We start from the raw sequence: 22,625 nt of genomic DNA on the forward strand, positions 1-22,625 counted from the left end.
GGGCCTTGCTCCCTTTTCTTTGCCCATAGGAAGAACTCTCAATCTGTTGGGGCAAACTGTTCCTAGTCCCTTTGCCACCTGGTCCCCAAAACCAAGTGTTTGGGAGAAAAGCCCAGTGAGGAAGTCCATCCTGAAGACATAAGTAGGAAGGAAGATTACTTGCTTCATCACCCGTTAACTGCACCAAGCCATTCCTATGGCCTGGGACTATCCTTTTGGACCTGCCCAGTATTTTCAGTTGTCTGTCTGCTTAACCTTACCTTGCAAATATTTACCAGCCCAACCTTCCCAAGGAGACTCGCAGAGATAAATATGGATCCGATCAGCTTTTCCTTTTTATAAACTGGCTGCTGGCCTGGCCGAATACCAGGGGCCTGTGTCCATCCTGGAAGGAACCAACCAGAATCCCTGGTGCCTTTTGCAGCTCAGTCCATGTCCCTTGCCCAAATGTTTCTATCTGTTAAGTAGAGAAGCACCCTCCCCGCCAACACCCCGTTCTTGGAAGGACTCAGGCTCCAGGGATAGACATTCTTTTAAACCAAGGGAACTTTGGTGCTGTTGAATACCAGCCACCTTTGTTTAACGCTGCCACCTCCGGTCTGACTTCTCTCCCAAATGGCAGCTGTCATCCTTTAAACCATTAGAACGACCAATATCAAGGTCCTCTTGGCGTATTCCTAACTACTAACCACTGGTGAGGGTCTCTGGATCACCAGGGAGCAGACAGGAATGAGACAGAAACCAAGAGAAAAGTAGGAACCAACTACCTAAGTATGTCTTTGCCATTCAGCAAGTTGAGGGTTTTCTTGCTGAAAAGGGTTAGCCAGCCTGTCTCTCTTTGCAGTGGCCCTTAATTAGGAGGAAGAGACGGATGGGGGGTGGGGAGGCGGGGGGAGGTTCTGAGAGAGCAGGAGAGGCTACAGCGGTTGAGAAACTAGCAGAGTGTGGTGGTGGGAACATGCAGCCAGAAGTGGGGCTCGAACCTTAGGGTAGGAAGAGGAAGGTAAGCCTGGTAAGCCTCCTAGGAGAGGGAGAGAGAGAGGTGCAAGGGAGGGAGGGAGAGATGCAAAGAGACAGAAGAATGGAGAGCAAGGGAGGAAAAAAAGGCCTGTCTTGGACAGTGGAGCCCCTAGCCAGGAGGTTGCCTTTGGTCCTAAACTTCTTAGGGCTGCTTTGGCACATGTAAATAGGATCCAGCAGTATGTAGATGGGACATGAGCCACCTGAACCTTGCCACAGCCACCCTTCTCCATGAATTGCATGAGGGCAGACTGACCAGCTGTCATCTATTCTTTCTGAGTCCAGAGGAGGCAAAAGAAATGTCTAATCCAACACCCCCGTGCAAAGAACAGGCAACATCCGCATGACAGTCAGCCTTGGGAGCTTCCAGGGTTGTCTTCATCTCCAAAATAATCGAGAGCCCTCCAAGAAGTAGGTGTTCAGTCACCCTGTCTCAGGGTGGGCAGAGTCCCCAGGGAGCTGGGGAAGGCAAAGGGATGAAACATCTGTGGGGGAACAAGTGTGGGTTAGACAACATTCCCCTTGTGAGACAGGGGCGTTGAGGCCCTCAGATGCTGGAGATCTGGCAGCACCAATGGGATTACCAGGCAAGGAGCACCTAGGGTTCCAGTTAAGATCCTGGCAAAGCTTCAGCCTACCCTGCCCTGAACCCCTGAATAAAGTCACACTCGAGGGATTTTCAGGGGAGACAGTTTATTGTCGCCAGTAGACCCAAACAATAAGACAAATTGCAAAAGAAACTCAGTCTGCTCCCAAAGCAGATACATCCCAGCAGTCAGGTCATAGAGGGCCATCTCAGTTTCTCTCCCCTTCCAACCACCCCTTCCAACCTCTCTATAGCACACACAACCAAGAAAGTGCATATGTAGTTGGGTTTTCCCCTCCAAGTGCACAAAGCGCAAGAACATTCCAAAATTTGCCTTTGGTGAATCAACTCAAAACACTGAGAAGTGATTACACCTCCCCACACACACACAGTGTAACTTTTGGGGTGGGTGTGGTGAGATGTTTGATATTTGTATATATAATATATCTATACCTATAGAGAGAGACTATGTACAGTGCATCAGCAAGCTTCAATAAAGGAACACGCCAGCAAGAGGCACAGCAAGAGACACAGGCTGTCCATCCTGAAGACATAAGTAGGAAGGAAGATTACTTGCTTCATCACCCGTTAACTGCACCAAGCCATTCCTATGGCCTGGGACTATCCTTTTGGACCTGCCCAGTATTTTCAGTTGTCTGTCTGCTTAACCTTACCTTGCAAATATTTACCAGCCCAACCTTCCCAAGGAGACTCGCAGAGATAAATATGGATCCGATCAGCTTTTCCTTTTTATAAACTGGAAATAACTGAAGAGTCCATAGCTAAGGGGCAGATAGCTATTTCCAAAGCCAGTTCCAAGGCACCTCAAGGCATTTCAGTCCTGAAAAATTGTGCTTTGTTCTTATAAGCTAAATCCCAAGGGTTAGCCGCCCGTCTCTCTTTGCAGTGGCCCTTAATTAGGAGGAAAAGACAGATTGGCGGGGGCGGGGGGCAGGGGGGCAGGGGGAGGTTCTGAAAGAGCAGGAGAGGCTGGAGCAGTTGAGAAAGTCAGCAGACTGAAACCAGCAGAGCATGGTGGTGGGAACATGCAGCCAGAAGTGGGGCTCGAACCCCATGGTAGGAAGAGGAAAAACTTGTCAGCATAAGTTAGGAAATAGGGTAGAGAAATGGCCGCTGTGGAAACATCTCACTGGTTTTCCACCTCTACTTACAGAAGCCCCATTTTGCTCCCAACCTCACCGTCCTGGGGGAGACAGCTCTATGAGTCCTCTGGAGGAGATTCTAAGAGGCTCCAGAAGAAAATGCATATGTGGGCTGAGCACCTGGGACAGAGATAGCTCCTGACCCAGCCCCATCTGCCGGGGCCCTGAGGCCCATGAAGAGACATTGCTTTTCCTGGGCCCCAACTGGTCAGGGCAGAGGGAAAAAAGACTCCAGAAATCTTGGGCTTCTTGATGGAGAGTTAGAACTTCTTAGAATACGCTAGGAAAGCCTGCAAAAAATTCCCCTAAATGTTATGGATCCTGGAGAAAGAGAAGTTTCCAATATCAGCACAGATCCTAACTCATCCTGGGAGAGAAGGACACTTTAAGAGTGACCAAAAAAATGAAATCTGCAAGCTGCAGAAATGTATACAACCACTCTTGGTCTCAGCTGGCATGAGGTGCCCACCACCCACCTCTCTGCCCCCAGCTGGCTGGCTCGAGTATGGGCAGTGTCCATCTGCTGCAGGCATCCTGGTGGCTTAGCCCACCCACATTGGCAGTGTGTTGATTGGCAGTTAGGTACCCAGCTGATGAGTTTAGCATTTCCAGATGGGCTTGACTCACTCACCTCACCCAGGTGTTACCAGGCTGGTTGCCCATCCCCCACTCTGTGCCCACTCTGCCTGGCCTCTGCACCCTTGACCCTGTTGTATCGCCCCTCTTCCCTGCTGTTTCTCCCTTCCCAGGGCCCAGATTCTAGAATCTCTTCATCTTCCCCAATTGTAGCCTTGGAAGCAGTGTCTTGCAAAGGTGGAATTAGATGCACCAAAAAGTTAATCTTGGTCCCTACAGTGCCAACCTGGCAGCCCCCAATGCTTATGGCTTTGTGTATGTCCCCAGTGCCTGGCACAGTGCCTGGCACATAATAGATGCTCAATGAATGGTTGCTGAATTGAAGCGAATTAAGCTGAATCTCCCAGATGATATTGCTCTCTCCCCAAATTGGCCATCTGATGGGCAGAGGCAGGGATTGGTCCCTGAGACTGTCACAGTTCTGTCTCCACCCCCTTTCCTAGACTTATTCCCTACCCTGGGCACCTGACTCCCTGAGCAGGGGTGGGGCTGAGCTCCTGGAAAGGCTGGGAAGTGCTGGGGCAGGGAATGCGGCATTTGCCAGCAGCTGTGCCCTTCATGCTTGCTCCCTCCCTCCCTGCTTCCCTCCACTCCTCCTCAGTCCTGGCCAGAGGGGCTGGGCTCCTGGGACGGGGGCAGGGCTAGAGGAGCCCACCCCTCCACCTCGCCCCATCATGGACCAGGCCCCAGAGGCCCCTCCCACCTGGAAAACGATGGCTCTGTTGATTCAAACTGGAGACTGAGGAGCCAGAGACGGGGGCAGGATCCTCAGTTTCTGTCAGGTGGAACCTCAGTTTCCCCATTTGCAAGTGAGTGACTCGGCTAGTTGATGTCAGGATCTTCCAAGGTCGTGTTCTCAGAGTCAGTGTTTCTGTCTCTTGCTCCTTCTCTCAGGCCTAACCAATTTCCATTGAATGTGAGTGTAATGGCAGTGATGGTTGGCTCCCTTTTTTTGGGGGGGGGAGACGGAGTCTCTCTATGTCGCCCAGGCTGGAGTGCAGTGGTGTAATCTCAGTTCACTGCAACCTCCGCTTCCCAGGCTCAAGCGATTCTCCTGCCTCAGCCTCCCAAGTAGCTGGGATTACAGGCACACGCCACCATGCCCAGCTAATTTTTGTGTTTTTAGTAGAGATGGGGTTTTACCATGTTGGCCAGGCTGGTCTTGAACTCCTGACCTCAGGTGATCCACTCGCCTCGGCCTCCCAAAGTGCTGGGATTACAGGCGTGAGCCACCGTGCCCGGCCTACAATTGCCATTTTTGTCCCTATGAAGGGAGTTGTTGGGAGAGGAGCGAGTAGCGTGGCCACAGATGGGACAGGGCTGCCACTGGGGACTCAGGTTCCAAGGCCTCCCCTCATGCCGGCCTCAGACTTTCCCTTCCCTCTCTGCAGCTAAAAGCCAGGTGGAAATCCCACCGAGGGCAACTGGGAGAGTTCTCACTGAAGCCCCAAAGAAAGCTGCCCCACCCTGCGCATGGCCTCCTCATTTCCCAGCCTTGGCTGCCCCTGCCCAGGTGAGGGTGGTTACCCCAGGGAGAAGTCAGAGCCTGCAGCAACCTGCATTCACCATGGCGCCCACCCCTCAGCCCCTCAGCTGACTTCGAAACTGGCCTCTGTTGGTGGGTGCCCTCTGTGGAACCTGGCCCCCTACCTGGAACTGCTCTTCCAGTCTGGCTTCATCCACAGTCCCAAGGGATTAGGAGCCAACGGGAGCCCCAAGGAGGCCACTAGCAATGGAAGCGAGGGCCCGACACAGCCTCCCGGGCCAGGGCACATGTCCAGCTTTGCCTGCAGCCCTGGCTTTCCTTCAGTGCCCTGGAATGCACAGTCATCCCTTTAACATGCCCCTCCAAATTTCAGGAACTCATCGTCACCTCCAGCGTGACGGCTGCTCTGGGCTGGGAGCAGGGGAGGAGCACAGCCATGCCAGGCCAAGCCCTCCTGAGGGAGCTCTGTCAGCACAGGAAAGCCCTCCCTCCCAACCAGGTCCTCTCTGAAGCCACTGCCAGGCCAAGCACTGGGCAGGTGGACAGCGGCCTCCTCCTCCACCCCTGCCCACCCACTCCCTTCTCTCTGGGGACCCTCACACGTACCTCCTGCCTCCCCCAGGGACTGGCAGGTGGGAGCCCTTTCTCTCCTCTCCCCAGGGCCCACACGTCCCAGAGCATGGCAGGTTTCTCAGATGGAAGACAGTGGGTCACTCTTGGTGCAGGGCGGGAGATACGAAGTGGAGGGTTCGGGAGGCCCCAGGTGGGCCCTGGGGTCCTAGGTCACGGGAAGCACACCAAGAGCGGGCAGGCAGGGTCACTGTACAGGGCAGAGAGGGGAGGAGACGGGACACAGGAGGCTGCAGGGCCGGCCACCCACTACTTGGCGCCATCATCCGGGTTGCCCTCGCCATCCGTCTTGCCCTCCTCCTCGGTCTTCAGGTCATCTGTGCTCAGCTTCTGCTCCTTTTTTCTCCTCACACACTTGACCACCATCAGCACCAAGATGACCACAGCCAGGAAGCCCCCGACGGAGGCACCCACAATCACGGCCACTGTGGAGTCCCGCTCAGGGGGCTCTGGAAAGGAAGGGGAGCCACTGAGCACCAGGGCTGGGAAAGGGGCCTCCCCCACCACCCCACTACCCATGGCATGCGTGGAACCACCCTGACTTTGCTCTCCTCCAGAGACAGGACTTTAGCAAAGCCAAAAAGCAATCCAGGTGACTGCCCCGGAAGCGCCCCCACCCTTAAATCCCAGGACACCCAAAGGCCCCAGAGGAGGTAGTGTGATGAAGTATTTAAGAGCACGAACTTTAAGATCAAACCAGACCCAAATTTGAGTCCTGATTGTACAACTTATGAATTGCATGCCTTTAAGTAACTTATCCTCTCTAAACTCAGTTTTCTAACCTGTAAAATGGGGTTCATAATAATACCTTCCTCAAAGGTTTTCATGAGGATGAAATAATGCATAAACAGAGCTTAGTCCTATGACTGAGACATAGAGGTGCCCAATAAATGAAAGCTGCCATCATCACCGTCATTATTATTATTGTTGTCATCTGAAACAGGGTCTTGCTCTGTTGCCCAAGCTGGAGTACAGTGGCACAATCATGATTCGCTGCAGCCTCGACCTGCTGGGCTCAGGTGATCCTCTCACCTCAGCCCCCCAAGTAGCTAGGAGTATAGGTGCCAGCCACCATGCCCAGCTAATTTTTGCATTTTCTGTAGAGATGGAGTTTTGCCATGTTGCCCAGGCTGGTCTCGAGCTCCTGAGCTCAAGCTATCTGCCTGCCTCAGCTTCCCAAAGTGCTGTGATTACAAGTGTGAGCCATCACGCCCAGCCCCATCATTAAGACCGGGATTATAGTCTATATCATTACCAGGACTCTCTGGGACATGTTCCCAGGTTCTTGAGGACTAGAGGGAAGAAAATGGATTCCTTCTACGCAGCACAAATGGTTGCTCCCACGCTCAGGAAGGCATGGCCTCCCCAAAGAGCCCTGAGCGAGTGCTGCTGAGAGTAGGTGGGTGGGAAAGGTCAGGGCCCCGCAGCTGGCACCCCAGCCTTCACCTTCCATGATGACCTGCAGATGGATCTTGCCATGGCCTCGGTGGCGGTCAGGGGGGTTCATGATGTAGCAGTTGTAAATCCCCTCGTCCTCAGGCTGCACGTTTCTCAGCATCACGGACACATCGTACTTGCTGGGGTTCCCCGAGAACTCCACGCGGTCTTGAAACCGCTCCAGCTTCAGGTTAATGATCTTCATGCGGAACTGGAGGAACTGGGGATGGAGCGAGGGACAGGATGGGCGGATGGGCGGCTGAATGAGCAAGCAACTACAAGGACAGCGAGGATGCCTCCTCTTCCCATCCACCCTTTTCCTGGGGAAGAGAGGCAGTTACCTCTAGGAGGCACCTGGGTGTGCAGCACACCTTGTGTCAAAGCCTCCAGAGCACGCAGCCCACCCAGGGTCCTCTGGGGCCCTAGTCCAGCGCAGGGGCCGGTGGCGGGATGGGAGCTTCATGCTGCAGGGCTCCTGCCTCCTCCCCCACTCCCGCCTTCAGCCCAGGACTCACCATCTCCTCGGAGCAGTTGTTGCACCCCTGGTAAGTCCAGTTCAGGGAGAACTGTTTGTGGTTCACTGTGTAGCAGGAGTTGAAGGTGCAGGGCAGGCGGGCGTCAGAGCCATTGAGGACATTGAGGGTGGCAGGTACTGTGACCTCCATGCTCCGTCCTGGTGGCACTGCAGACGAAGCCACAAGCTGGTGAGGAGTCTGGCTGGAAGGGCTGGGGAGGGGCAAGCCCTCTGTGCCTGAGGGTGTTGGGGGATGAGGCAGAGCAGAGCAACAGGCAGAGAACTGGGTCCTCGATAGCTCCAGTTAGTCAGGAGGTGGGAGTTATTGTTATTTGCAACAGGGTCTCTGTTGCCCAAGCTGGAGTGCAGTGGCGCAATCATGATTCACTGCAGCCTCAACCTGCTGGGCTCAGGTGATCCTCTCACCTCAGCCTCCCAAGTAGCTGGGAGTACAGGTGCAAGCTGCATGGAATTGGGCTTTGTTCTTCCTGGCAGGGGCCCACTCAGCCTCCCCAGTCCATACTCCTGGAGTGGGCAGGCACATATGGGGCACCAGATATGGTCTTTGAGGCAAAGTGGGGTGGCAGAGCAGGTAGGGGAGAAGAGAGATCAAATCATCACGTCATCTATCTGTCAAGCCAGGGGCAGCCAAATGGCCCCAAGCCTTTTCCAGAACCACTGTTAGGCAACCCCCACCCCCACCACACTTGCCCCACTTCTATCATATGCTAGCAGAAGACCACAGACAAGGGGCTTCACTATGCTTACCTCAGTTTCCCCCTTATTCTCACCACTTCGAACCATCTTTGCTGGGCCAAAGCCCTTCCAGCTGAAACTGCAGGGCTCCCCTGCAGTTCTGTTCTCAGGGCAGCAGCTTGAGAACAGCTGGAGATTTGGAAGGCCTCGCTCTCCATATCCCAGGGACAGAGCAAAGCTGTGTCCCAGCACAGCACAGCCCCCTACCTTCCTCAGGCTTGTGACAGACAAGAAAGAGGGCAGACAAGCTGTGGGAGGGAAGAGGTGCCCCAGAAGGTGAGGCACCATTCCAAGGACCAGCTGATGGGTCTACAGGGACAGGAGTCCCTCTTGGAGATGTCAGACCTGGAGACACCACGGCAAGGAGCTGCTACAGGAGGGCAGGGTGGGGGCTGCTGGTTCTGTGGAGGAGTCCTATTAGGAACACCAGATGTAGGCCAGGAGACCTTGGTGCTGGGGCTGAGAAAGGCCTGTCCCACTCTGACATTCTAAGCAGGACAGAGCCTATAGGGAGGTGAGCGAGGGGCCTGGGGCAAGATACTTAAGGGGCATCCACTCTCTGGTCATGGAACTACCTCCTTAAATGTCACGCCCTAGGCACCTCACTGGACTCACCTGAGCCCTGGCCTTCATTCCAAGATGCTCTGCCCATATCCTCAAGAACCTTATCTCAGAAGATTCCCTTTATTTATGGAGGATAAACAGCAGTGTTCGGCGTCATTCATTCACTCATTTACCAAATATTTATAAATCACCTACTGTGTGCCAGGCACTTAGTCTAGGCCCTGGGGGTTACTGCTGTGAACAGGACAGGCAGAGTCACTGCATCATGAAGCTTATATTCTGGAAAGAAGGATAGACATCAACAAGGAAAAAAATCATGGAGTTGTAGGTTAGAGACACACGGCAAGGTAGAGGGGCATTGTCTGACGTCGGGTGGGCAGCGAAGACTGCTCTGAGGGGTCACGCAGGCAGTGCCACCTGAAGTGAGGGAGTGAGCCCGCTGAAGTTTTGAGGGAGTCGAGTTCCCAGGCAGGGGTACTCCCAGGAGCCAAGTCCCAGTGACTGGAAGGAGCTTCGTGTGCCTGAGGCAGAGGGAGCAGAGTGACTGAGGGGGCGCATGGTGAGACCTGAGGTCCGAGAGTAAGGCAGGGACCAGCTCACAAAGGCTTTGTGGGCCAGGATGCGGAATTAGGAGTTTCCTCTTTGGAGTGTGATAGGAGGTCCCTGCAGGGTTGGGGAGTGCTGGGAGGCTGTCCAGGCGAGCCCAGTAGTGGCTGATGTGGGAATAGCGTAGACAAGGGGATGCGACTAGACTTGGGTTCAATCCCAGCCCCAGCATCAGAAGCTGGGGGGGGGGGGGCTGCTCTTTTGTAAAATGCAGCAGGGTTGTTTCCATAATGAAAATAAGCAGTAAGTATTCAGCAAATGGTAGCTGCTATTATCCTCAATTCTCCCCAAGTTCTGCCTTGCAAACAGGAAGGGCTTCTAGGGGAGCATCTGGCCTGGCCTGAGGGCACCTTGGAGACTGTCCCCTCCAGCCAGTCCTTAGGAATTGGCAAGCAGCCCAGGCCTGCAGGGCTCCTATTTTTCAAACTTTTTTTTTTTTTTTTTTTCTGCACAAAGCTGCAGAAGCAGCTGCCCTGCAGCCTGCAGGGAAACCGACGTCTGCCTGGAGCACCCTTCTGCCGGCCCCGCCCCTGGCCCGAGTGATCAGGGCAAGTGGTAGGACTTAAGAACCAGAGATTCTCTGAACTGGAAGCAGCCCTGGATGGAGGCGTAGGCATGGGGACCTCATCTGTTCTCCAAGCTGGGAGACAGGTGTCACCATCTGCGTTTTCTCAAGGAGGAGCCCAGGGCTGAGAATTCCAGGTGTGAGCTTAAGTGCTCATTAGGGGAGTACGGCCTGGGGAGGATGAGTGGGCCCCTGCCAGGAAGAACAAAGCCCAATTCCATCTCCTGCACTTTTATCACCATTCTGAAAGCATCTGGCACCGCACCAGCCAAGGAGGAGGTGTGCAGAAAATGCCAACAGCATCTCTATCTGCAGAGGCACAGAGCTCTGAGGGAAGGCATTGACAGTGCCTGTCCTGAGCTTACCTCCCATCCCAGCAATGTGCTGCCCCTCTCTAGCTCTTCCCTTGGGAGGTCGATCATCTTCCCAGGGGCTCCTCAGGCCAAAAAGTCTGCGTTCTGTGAAACCCGGCAGACTGCGCGGACCTCTGCCCGCCCCCTCCACCAAGCCCAAGGCAGTGCTCCAGATTAGAACTTGAACTCCACCATCTCGAAGGAGCTAGCACCCTGCCGTGGAGGAGGGCAGGGTAGAGAGGAGTGCGGGGGCGCCTTTTCTGGCCCGCAGGACTGGGGCAGCCAGAGAGGTGCAATGCGGGCTCCCCCTCCCCACCCTGCAGCGCGGCACTGCAGAAGGTACCGGGCGGAACACGCGTGCCCTCTAGTGGTCACAGAGGTCAAACGTCAAGTTCCATCCGGCGAGGGAGCGTGGGATCCGGAGCCAGAGTTGGAGCTGAGATCAGAAACCGTAGATCTAGCCCCATTGTTTTACCGATGAGGAAAGAGGCCATGAGAGCCACACGCAGAGAATAGGGACAAGCTGAGGCCAGAATCATGGTTCCTAGCCCCTCATCCAAGATCCCCACGTGAGCCTGTGACCTTACCAGAATCCCAGCAGCTTTAGGGTGCTGGGCCTCAGACCTTCCGCCAGTCCGGGCCCTCATTAAAGACGAGGGGGCCATGGCTCAATAAGATCACAGCTCTGAGCAAAACTCTGGTCTCTTGATTAACTGTCCTGCTTCGGGAAAGCACCCGAATGCATGGCCAAGGCCACAGAAAGGACTTCACAGCCACAAACCCTTACAAAATGCTTACAACGAGCCAGGCACTGTCTAAGCACTCTACATCTATCACCTCATTTAATACTAACAAAACCCTGTTATCACTCCCACATTCCGAATGAGGAAGATGCAGCACAAAGAAGTTAGGAGACGAACCCAAGTTCACGGCTAGTAAGAGGCGAAGCTAGAATCTGAAGCTAGCCTGCCTGGCTCCAGGCAGGGTTGAGGCACTGAAGCTGAGTGGGGAACTGAGCCCCATCCCAAGGCATCTGGGCTACCAGATCTCTTGCTGACTATATGGCAGGTCCAACTCCAGGCAGGCCGGCCAGCAGGGAATGGTTGCATTTAAAGGAACCTCCATACAAGGAAGGCATGCAGTCTTCCTGGTTGTCCCATTTGAGACCAGGTCTGGGGCCTGTGTCTCCTGATTTTCAACTCACAGAAGGGAAACGATCATCAACGGGATGTGACTTCTGATCTTAGATCCAAAATGTCAGCAGTGGTGGGCCCCCTGCTGTCTCCAAGGCACATCTGGGCCCTCAGGCACCGTGTCATCCACTGTTCTAACTAGCCCATCTTGCAGAGACTATGAAAATTTGCTCATCCGCCAAATGCTATCTCTTGCAGAGACTGGAAGTTAATCTCTTCACTCCTCTTTCCACCCTACAGCAAACTATGAGGTAATTATTTCCTCCTTTTTTTTTTTTTTTTTTAAGTGTCTAAACAGATGAACTGTCTCCCAGGGCAGCTCCTGCCTCCCAGGTGAGTGTGGCATCCAGCCCGTATCTCTGCACCTGCACTGCCGTACCATCCAGACCCTTCCTGCTCCAGGGCCTCCCCAGCCCTGGCCACTCCAGTCCATCCCCGTGCAGCCAGGAGCAGCCCACCCTCATCACTCCTCACCTCCAAACCTCCAACGGCTACCCACCGCTTTCAGGATCGAGTCCAGGCTCCTGGGCACGGCTTCCAAGCCCTTTGCCATCTGAGGCCAAACTTATACCCTAGCCTCATCTCCTGCCAGCCCCCATCTCCCCAGGTCTCCTTCACTCCAGTGACCCCAGTTCTGATTTTTTCTGAAAACACCACCTTGCTTCCCTTTTCCATGACTTTGCACATATTTTTGCTTCAGGTTGGGAAGCTCATTTGCCCTCCTGTCCCTGGGGCCCTCCTACTTATCCTTCAGGTCCCAGCTCACAGGGTATTAGCCTCGGTGACTGTTTCCCCAGTGTCCTTGTCCTCACTCAAGCCCTGTTCCTATCTCTTCCACATGACTTGGGGGCAGAATGGCAGGATAGTTAACCCCCCAGTGCCTCAGTTTCCTCATCTGTAATATAGCCGACAATAAGTCCAACTTCATAGGGCTGTCGTAATTACTATCTGCATGAAGTTCAGCACAGTGCCTAGCACATGGCCTGGACAAAAGTTAGCTGCGACTCTGATGATCATTATTGCTATTATTGTTACCATACATACAATGTTGTCTTGTTATTATTTGTTTACGGGCCTGTTTCCCTCAAGAGGCTCCGGGGAACTGATTCTTATTCATCTTGGTATCCCTGGTACCCAGGACAGTGAGTGGCACAGAGTGGGGCTCAATAAAGTCTACTAAAGGAAGAAGAGACAGCTTTCTTGCCATGTCTGGGTCCCTGCCACCACAAGCAGCAGATATGTGCAGTGGGCCAGAGTGAGGACCAGACTTCACTTTCCCTTTTCTTTCTTTCTTTCTTTCTTCTTTCTTTTTCTTTCTTTCTTTCTTTCTTTCTTCTTTCTTTCTTTCTTTTTCTCTCTTTCTCTCTTTCTCTTTCTTTCTCTCTTCTCTTTCTTTCTCTCTTTCTTTCTTTCTCTTTCTTTCTTTCTTTTTCTTTCTTTCTTTCTTTCTTCTGACAGGGTTTGGCTCTGTTGCCCACGCTGAAGTGCAGTGGTGTGATCACGGCTCACTGCAGTCTGGAACTCTTGATACTTCTACCTCAGCATCCTGGAACAGTTAGGACTACAGGCACACGCCACCATGCCTGGCTCATTTTTCTTTTCTTTCTTTTTTCTTTCTTTCTTTCTTTCTTTCTTTTTTTTTTTTTATAGAGACAGGGTCTTGCTATGTTGCCCAGGCTGGTCTCCAACTCCTGGCCTTAAGCGATCCTCCCACCTTAACCTCCTAAAGCACTGGGATACAGGCGTGAGCCACCGTGCTCAGCCCAGACTCCACTTTCTATGCCTCCCCTAACATAATCCATACATTGGTAAGCGGGCCAGTGACTGTGGAGTTAACGGTCTCAAGAAAAACTTGAGGGAAGTCCAGTCATTTGAATTGTTTCTAGCTAAAACTAGCTCATATGCTTCTGTTGTAGGTACAGTTGGTTGCCCACCTGCCCTTTCTCTTATGGCCCTCTTCTCTTATGGCCACCTCCATAGTCATCCCCACAAGCCCAGCCCCGACAGAGTCCCCTCCCTCATCACTTGTGGCATCCTCCATCCCGGGGATCGATGCTACTGCAACACCACCAAAGTTCCATTGTCAACTCGGCCCTCAGCATTGGTGTGCCAGGGACATGCCTCATTACAGCACCAATCAAGTTCAAGTTCAGGATCCCTATTCCTGCATCCTCTCCCACTCAGCTTTGCAGAAGCTTTAGCTGCCTCCCACCACCATCTCCCCACCCCCAACACTCAGACCTCTTCATCCCAGACTCCCTCTTCCTTGCCCTAGCCCAGGGCTCTGGGTCCTGGTCACTGAGCCCCCTTTCTAACTTTACTTAGCCATGGCTCTCACCAGGCGGCTTCCCTCCTGCAGGAAGCGCTTCCTAACTCCTGAGGGAGGGGTCCTGTCCTCCATTTGGGGCTCCTTGCAACAGTCCACTCACCCAACTCCCCCTCTTTCAGCGTGTCCTGAGACTGATCAATTAGGTACTGTTAATACAGCAGTGCCATTTCTTGAACATTGGGGGCAGTAGAATCCAACGTTTAAGAATGTGGTGAAGTCAGACACAGGGAGTTCAAATCTCAGCTCCCGTTACCCGTTACCATAGTCATCTGTTTCCTCCCTGTAACCTGAGGTATAATAAAATCTACCTCAGATTGCTGTGAGGGCTGAACAAGACACACAGTGCCTGGGCTCACAAAAAGCATTCTTACATTAGCCATTCTTGAGTTCCTGCCGTGCCCAGATCACAAACACGCCAGGCAGTAGGCGTTCTTTAGTTTACCCGGGAGGGAACTGAAGCTCAGAGGGGTTGAGTAATTTGCCTGTGGTCATTACGTAAATGACAAAGGTGGCTTGAAACCCAGGTCCTGCCGGAGATTCCATAGCATTCCTGCCCTGATGTTAATATGCCAAGTAACTCAGCAAAGCAGGCTGGCAGGGCCTCTGCACTGTCTGTGTTTAGCACTCCTACCCCAAACCCAGCACATCACGCCACAGAAAGAGAGGGAGGCTTTGTGGTGGCCAATATTTCCATCAAGTCCTTGGACTTGACTCTCAGTTGCTGCTCCAGCAATAAGTAAGTTTAGGAGCAAGAACGAAACTCTACAAAGCAGGCTTGCAAATAACTTTCTAGCCCACTTCCCCACCAGGAAGTCTGTGAGTGGTCAAATACAAATTAATACTTGGGGCCACTTGACAGGACAGTCTGCAAGACTGGGCTGGGCAGTTCTGAGGCTGGATTTAAAGGGCTGCAACCTCGCTCAGCCCGTGGGTTCCATTTTTTCCTGAATCTCTACACCTGGCCCCTCCTCCATTCATCGGGCCCAAGCCAAAGGTGCCTTCTCCATCAGTGCGTGCCTCAGCAGGTCTCCTCCCAATCCAGACACCATTCCCCAAGCCCGCTTCCCACCTACTCCCACACACGTTCCAACAGATCAGTGAGACCGAGTGCCAGGAAGCCAGACCCAGACTCAACTTTCTGCCACCAGCTCCCCCGCACACTCTCCTAACACCCTAAATCCACCAGGATCAAGGTTCCGAAAAGAAGCCCCTTAAGGGAACATTAAGTCCCAGGACCCCACATCTGCGGCAGCTACAAAGAAAAAAAAATCCCTGAAGAGACTGCAGGTCAATCCACTCTCTGCCCCACCCCCACATTGGTCCACTTACGGGAAATCCAGAGAAGATTCACCTCCCTTGACCACTGTCAGCCCCCAGCAACACTCAGATCCCCTGACCCAACATTTCTGTGACTAAGTAGTCCCAGGGTTCTGCACTCCCCAGCAACGTCCCTTCCAGTCCCCAGCACCTCCCCTCCCAAGGACACAGAGGGAAGGGCTAGCAATGTCTTCTTTCCTATCCCCTGCCCCCATCCTCTTCACGTTGCAGCTACACTTCTGAACCCTCGGGAGCATGCAGATGTGAGTCTAACTTACCCAAAGAGAAAAAGAGACTGAGCCCCGTGAGACTGAAGGCAGGGCGAGGTAGCCAGGCATCTCTGTGCATTTTCAGAGACTGAGATGTTAGTCGGGTGGGCTACGGGAGAGGGTGATTTGAGGGGGCGAGGACTACAGGGGAGGAATGGTTGGATGCTAAAAAAAAATGCACGGATGTACTTCAAAGACATATACAACATTAAGGAAGCTTTATTTCCATCTCTCTAATATGGCCGGCTTGTATGTTGCTGCTAAAAAGAGAGAGAGAGGGAGTGTGTAAAGGAGAGAGAGAGAGATGGGGGGAGAGAAGAGGGGGATGGGGTAAATATTGTGGTTGGTGGATTTCAAAAAGCAGGTGGGAGGGCATAAAAAAGTCATTTTGAAAATAACGAAATCCCCAGAAATTTTTACCCTCTAAAACAAGAAATAATACAAATCTTGCCTTTTTACTTCACTGGGATGATTGTTGGATTTTGAAAACTATTAGAGGAATCCATTTATTTTAAAGATTCTGGAAAGGGGAAACACTTATTGTCATTTAAAAACAGGGAATGGTCCCATTTAAAGGAACCTCCATACAAGCTGGCGCAGTGGCTCACACCTGTAATCCCAGTACTCTGGGAGGCCGGATGGATCATTTGAGTCCAGGAGTTCAAGACCAGCCTGGGCAACATGGCAAAACCCATCTCTACTAAAAATACAAAATTTAGCCAGAAGTAAAGTCTCACGCCTGTAGTCCCAGCTACTGCACCACACTCCAGCCTGGGCCCAGCCTCCAAAGGAAAAAAAAAAAAAAACTAAAAAAAAGGAGATGCTTGTTCTTGTGTTATTGAAAAGGATTCAGGAAAGTGAGTTGGAGAGACTTTCAAGTGGAATGATTTCCTTATTCTAGCATTTCCACTGAAAACAGAACATGTTGAAGCAGGCTGATAGAAAAATACCCAAGAGATCTTACAATCGAATGTAACACAGGCCTTTGGAGAAATCTGATCCAAACAAATCAACAGGAAAGAAAAGTTTTTGAGACAATTGGGAAAAGTTAAATATGGACTACATATTAGATTGTATTAATGAATCATTCCTAGTTTTGTTGGGTGTGATAAATGTGGTTTTGTCCTTTAGCATCTCTATCTGTTAAAGATACACATGGATGGCCGGGCGGGGTGGCTCACACCTGTAATCCCAGAACTTTGGGAGGCCGAGGCAGGCAGATCACAAGGTCAGGAGTTCGAGACCAGCCTGGCCAGCATGAAGAAACCCTGTCTCTGTTAAAAATACAAAAAGTAGCCAGGCATGGTGGTGTGTGCCTGTAATCTCAGCTACATGGGAGGCTGAGGTAGGAGAATTGCTTGACCCGAGGGGGGAAGAGGTTGCAGTGAGCCAAGATCATGCCACTGCACTCCAGCCTGGGCGACAGAGTGACACTCTGTCTCAAAAATGACAACAACAAAACAAAAAACCAAAAAAAAGGACACATATTGGTGTGTTTGTGGGTGAAATAATATGATGACTGGATTTGCTTTAAGATATTCAAAGAAGCCGGGTGCGGTGGTTCACGCCTGTAATCCCAGCACTTTGGGAGACAGAGGCAGGCGGATCACTTGAGGTCAGGAGTTTGAGACCAGCCTGGCCAACATGGTGAAACCCTGTCTCTACTAAAAATACAAAAATTAGCCAGGTGTGGTGGCAGGTGCCTGTAATCCCAGCTACTCAGGGGGACTGAGGCAGGAGAACTGCTTGAACCTGGAAGGCAGAGGTTGCAGTGAATGGAGATTACTCCACTGCACCCCAGCCTGGGCCACAGAGGGAGACTCCATCTAAAAAAATAAAATAAAATTCAAAGTAAAAAAGAGATGGGAGTATAGGTGACACAAGACTAGATGTTTTGCTTGATAGTTGAAACTAGCTGGTGATGGGTGTAAATATAGTTCTCTCTTCTTTTGTGTATGTTTAAAACTTTTCTTTTGAAGAAGGAAGAAAAAATATGCGAATGTCATAAGCAGGAGGACTTGGGGGGTGGAGTCCAAGGTGACCCTAAGCAGAGGTGACTCCCATACTCCTGGGGAGATAGTTAAGTAGGGCAGAGATTTGCATGCAGCAGTCACTTGCATTTGTGATGGGCCCTTTGTGTACCAAACAGGGAACAACTAATACTTTTGAGCCTAAACTCTGTGCTAAGCACTTTACATGTGATATCTCAATTTTTTATTTTTTTATTTTATTATTATTATTTTTTTAGACAGGGTCTCGCTCTGTCACATGGGCTGGAGTGCAGTGGTGCAATCTCAGTTCACTGCAACCTCTGCCTTCTGGGTTCAAGCAATTCCTGTGTTTCAGCCTCCAGAGTAGCTGGAACTACATGCACATGCCACCACCCCCGGCTAATCTTTTTGTATTTTTAGTAGACACAAGGTTTCACCATGTTGGCCAGGCTGGTCTCGAACTCCTGACCTCAAGTGTTCCACCTGCATCAGCCTACCAAAGTGCTAGGAGTACAGGTGTGAGCCACCATGCCCAGCCAATGTCAGTTTAATCTTTTCTTTTCTTTTCTTTTCTTTTTTTTGAGATGGAGTCCCACTCTGTCACCCAGGCTGTAGTGCAGTGGCGCAATCTTGGCTCACTGCAACTTCTCCCTCCTGGGTTCAAGCGATTCTCCTGCCTCAGCCTCCTGAGTAGCTGGGATTACAGGTGCCTGCCACCATGCCTGGCTAATTTTTGTATTTTTAGTAAAGACGGAGTTTCACCATCTTGGCCAGGCTAGTCTTGAACTCCTGACCTCATGATCCACTCACCTTGGCCTCCCAAAGTGCTGGGATTACAGGTGTGAGCCACCATGCCCGGCCCTGTCAGTTTAACCTTAACCCTGGGATAGGTGATTTCTTTTTCCTTTTTCTTTGTTTTAAAATTTATTTAGTATTATTATTATCATTATTATTATTATTATTTTGAGATGGAGTCTCACTCTATGGCCCACATGCAGTGGCATGATCTTGGCTCACTGCAACCTCCACTCCCAGGTTCAAGTTATTTTCCTGCCTCAACCTCCTGAGTAGCTGGGTTTACAGGCTCCTGCCACCACGATTTCTTTTTTCTTTTTCTTTTTATTATTTTTTGTTGTCGTTCGGACAGAATCTTACTCTGGCCCAGGCTAGAGTGCAGTGGCACGATCTTGGCTCACTGCAACCGCCACCTCCCAAGTCCAAGTGATTCTCCTGCCTCAGCCTCCTAAGTAGCTGGGATTACAGGCTCCTGCCACCACACCCAACTAATTTTTGTATTTTTAGTCCAGACGGAGTTTCGCCATGTTGGTCAAGCTGGTCTCGAACTCCTGGCTTCAAGTGATCTTCCCGCCTCTGCCTCTGAGATTATAGGCATGAGCCGCTGCGCCTGGCCTTTATTTTACTTATTTATTTATTATTTATTTATTTATTTTGAGATGGAGTCTCACTCAGCTGCTTACGCTGGAGTGCGGTGGTGTGATCTCGGCTCACTGCAACCAGCGTCTCCCAGGTTCAAGCGATTTTTCCTTCTCAGCCTCCTAAGTAGCTGGGATTACAGGCACCCATCATCATGCCTGGCTAATTTTTGTATTTTTAGTAGAGACGGGGTTTCACCACGTTGGCCAGGCTGGTCTCGAACTCCTGACCTCAGGTGATCCACCCGCCTCAGCCTCCCAAAGTGCTGGGATTACAGGCTTGAGCCACCGCGCCAGCCCTATTCTTTTTTAATGGCAAATGAGGAAACAGAGGCTCATGGGGCTCAACCCACTCAGGTTTACATATGAGAGTTTAAGGGCAGAGTCAGGATTCAAACCAAGGTCTTCATGAAACCCTGGGTGTCTCCAGCATTCCACATTGCTTAGCACCAAGGGAAGGAGACATGGAGCTACCCCCAGGTTGTCTAGAAAGGCACCGGGAAGAGAAGACCAGCAAGACATATGAAGCAATTAGCCTCTGCAGGTGACATAAAAGCAAGGGCTAAGAGGCAGGCTATGGAGGAAGAGTAAGGATCCAGCACAGTGCCTGGCTCAGGGCAGAAACTCCATCAGCAGGCGGTGAGTGACTGCACAGGGGCACAGCTGAATGAATTAATGAATCTGGAGAGGGAAGGGGGAAAGTCGACATTGTGGAGGAAATGAAATCCTGCCACGGCCTCTCAAGCTGTTCTGGGCTGGGGAGGAGCAAGGGGGCCAGGGCTTTGAGGCAGAGTTGCCAGAAGGCAGAAGGGTGGGTAGTCTAAAAGCCCTTTATGGTTGTCCCTGCCCAGATCACACACAGACTTTGTCCCCAAGTGCCTCTGTCCCATCCCTAGGGTCTGGCTCTGGCTGGCCCATTCACAGAACACAGGGCCCACAGGGCAGAATTGCAGGGAAGGAGAGGTGGGGCAGCATGGGAAGAAAAGTGCCCTTCAGTGGCCACACCTGGCCCCATCCCCAGTGCCCTCTGGCCTTGAGGTCCACCCCGCTGTCAGCAGCTCACAGCTGTGCCCCGAGGGATGGACTGGCACAAGCCGGGCCTCAGCTCCCGCTTCGGCGTGCACTGCCAAGTCCTACTCTGCAGCACAGCCATCCATGCTGCCGCAGACACATGTCAGCCCTGCCCCGTTGCCAGAAATTTTTGGTTTGACGTAGCCGGCCTCCTCTTTTTTTCTTAATGCAGCAGAGGGTGCCCGTGAGGCCCAGAAACTGAAGGAAGCTGCTTGCCTGTCTCACTTGGTCTCACATTAGGTCCAGAAGCTTCTATTTTGGAGGCATCTGAGGCACGAAGTGGATCCAGAAGATCTGTTTCTATCCAGAATTCAGCAAAGAGAAACTAGATGTCCAGACTTAGAACAGTCTTCATCCAACTCAGCTCCCCAGGACCAAGGGTCAGGAAGAGCCAGATCAAGGGCGAGGGGCAGTAGCAGGCAGAGCCAAGGGGGGAAAGGAGGAGAGCTACCCCGGAACTTCCCCACAACCCACTTGGGCCTCCAGACGCCCATTTGCTCCGAAAGAGTAAGCCTGCCCGAGGAGCCAGTGAAAGTCGGGGAAGCAGCAGCTCTAAGCGGTGTTTTGCCGAATGAAGACACCAGTGTCAAAGATGCACTTTTTTAGGAGTGGAACCCTGTGGTTTGGGCATTTGTGCCCAGGGTTATTTATCAGTGAAGGTTTTATTAGACAGCACTCAATTACCTACCCTGTTGGCAGAAGCAGTGTTACAAATAAATCAAAGAAAAGTAGTTTCCTTTTACCTTTGGAATGCCTGGTTGAGGCTATAGAGAGCCTCCTTAGTTATTTACTGTAGAGCCTTACTTTTCAAAGTGTGGTCCCCAGGCCAGCATCATGGGTGTCACCTGGGAGTTTGTGAGAAAGGCAGCACTACAGGCCCCACCCTAGTCCCAAGGAATCCAAAACTGCACTTTTTTTTTTTTTGAGACAGAGTCTGCGTCTGTCGCCCAGGCTGGAGTGTAGTGGCTCAATCTGAACTACAGGTGCCCGCCACCACGCCCAGCTAATTTTTTTGCGTTTTTAGTAGAGACGGGGTTTCACCGTGTTAGCCAAGATGGTCTCGATCTCCTGACCTCGTGATCTGCCTGCCTCGGCCTCCCAAAGTGCTGGGATTACAGGTGTGAGCCATTACGACTGCCCCGAATCTACACTTTTAACAAGATCTCCAGGTGATTCTTGAGCATAGTAAAGCTTGAGAAGCACTGCCTTCAGCCAATATCAAAAGGTTTGCATACCATGAGCAAGGGGCCATGAGAAGCCAGGTTTGGGGGTTCAGGGAGAGGGGAGTAGGAAGCAGGAACAAGCCTTGGATGAAATGCTGGCCTCAGTGATCTGCAGAGCACTCCGCAGTCTGTTCATGAGCTGCGAGGTAGGGATCCATTTCACTCACCTTTCTTCTCTGCCCTACACGCCTCTGAAGCCCTTCCTTAACAGGCAAGGTTTCTCTAACCCCGCATGCAGCCTCACATCTCTGTATTTGCCTTCACCATTTTCTCTTATAGGAATGCCCTTTGTCTCCTGCCTGCAAACTCGTGGTCTCTCTTTAAAAATGTGCTCCAAAGTCACCTACTCCTGCTCTTCTAAATACCTCTTCTCTCTGCTCCTGTGACCCTGGGTACATTCACTCATTTGTCAATCAGATCTCTCAATGAACAAACTCAAATATCTATAGAACAGCCCCTATATGCTAGACTCTCAGCTAGGAACTAGAGACCAAGACATGAAGGAGATACAGCTCGCCCTTAGAGAGTTCACATTCTAGATAGGGAGATAAATGCATACACTCGCAATACAGCATGGTGAGTGCAGTCCCATCTACCGGAGACATGGGGACCCAGGGACACCTTATATTGAACTAACGGGAGTCAAAGAGTACTTTTATTAGTTACTTACCCATCTGACCTCCCCAACTAGACTGTAGTTCTTTAAGTACTGAGATTGCATCTTATTCTTCTGAGCATGCACTGGGCCTCTACTGGTCCTTGAGCAGATGAAAATGAGTGAATATCTACTTTACATCTGGGGAAGGGGCAGAAATTCCATCAGCCTGACCTCCCCAGTCAAGGTATGGTAGAACTGGGAATGGGAGCCAGGTCCAGCTGCTCCCTGCGCATGCTGTTCCCCTCCACTCCCTAGGAATTTCATTCGACAAGGGATTGTCCCCCTTGGGGTCAAATGCTACAAGGATCACAGAAAAGACCTAAAGCAGAATTTCTTTTTTCCCCCTCAAACAGGGTCTCACTCTGTCGCGCAGGCTGGAGTGCAGTGGCGAGATCACGGTTTACTGCAACCTTCACCTCCCAGGCTCAAGTGATTCTTATGCCTCAGCCTCCAGGGTAGCTGAGACTACAGGTCTGTGCCACCACGCCTGGCTAATTTTTGTATTTTTAGTGGAGACAGGATTTCACTATGTTGGCCAGGCTGTTCTCAATCTCCTGGCCTCAAGTGATCCCCCTGCATCGGCCTCCCACAGTGTTGGGATTACAGGCATGAGCCACCGTGCCTGGCCTAAAGCAGAATTTCTAAGAGTTGGAGATTTCTAAGAGAAAATGAAGTATCACACCCATGAAACAGTTAGAAGACAAGGAAAGACAAAAGCAGATCAAGTGCAGACACATCTAGGAAGAGCTGAGAAGTAGATCACCCAGGTGGATGATCTAAAGCAGGGCCTTGAAGGAATGTTCATGTGGGGAGGCAAGAAGGAAA

General features: G+C 51.6%; 1 protein-coding gene across 1 annotated transcript; it reads right to left on the reverse strand.

Moving 5' to 3' along the window:
• Nucleotides 1–1,694: 1,694 nt before the first annotated feature.
• On the reverse strand, nt 1,695–15,795 carry SCN2B (sodium voltage-gated channel beta subunit 2). The gene is made up of 4 exons (XM_033205900.1): nt 15,434–15,795; nt 7,474–7,640; nt 6,968–7,178; nt 1,695–5,970 (listed from the first exon to the last, which is right to left on the reverse strand). The coding sequence occupies exons 1-4, from the start codon at nt 15,501–15,503 to the stop codon at nt 5,771–5,773; spliced, it is 648 nt and encodes a 215-aa protein (XP_033061791.1). The 5' UTR covers nt 15,504–15,795; the 3' UTR covers nt 1,695–5,770.
• Between the last annotated feature and the right edge of the window lie 6,830 nt (nt 15,796–22,625).

The sequence above is a fragment of the Trachypithecus francoisi genome, unplaced genomic scaffold (genome assembly GCF_009764315.1).
Source record: "Trachypithecus francoisi isolate TF-2019V2 unplaced genomic scaffold, Tfra_2.0 Lachesis_group8, whole genome shotgun sequence".
NCBI lineage: Eukaryota > Metazoa > Chordata > Mammalia > Primates > Cercopithecidae > Trachypithecus > Trachypithecus francoisi.

Coding starts and splice junctions, on each gene's coding strand:
- SCN2B (XM_033205900.1), bottom strand. CDS start 15,503: ATGCACAGAGATGCCTGGCTACCTCGCCCTGCCTTCAGTCTCACGGGG. Junction 7,641..15,433: donor CAGTCTCTTTTTCTCTTTGG/GTAAGTTAGACT, acceptor CTTCGTCTGCAG/TGCCACCAGGACGGAGCATG. Junction 5,971..6,967: donor TCTGCAGGTCATCATGGAAG/GTGAAGGCTGGG, acceptor CTTCCTTTCCAG/AGCCCCCTGAGCGGGACTCC.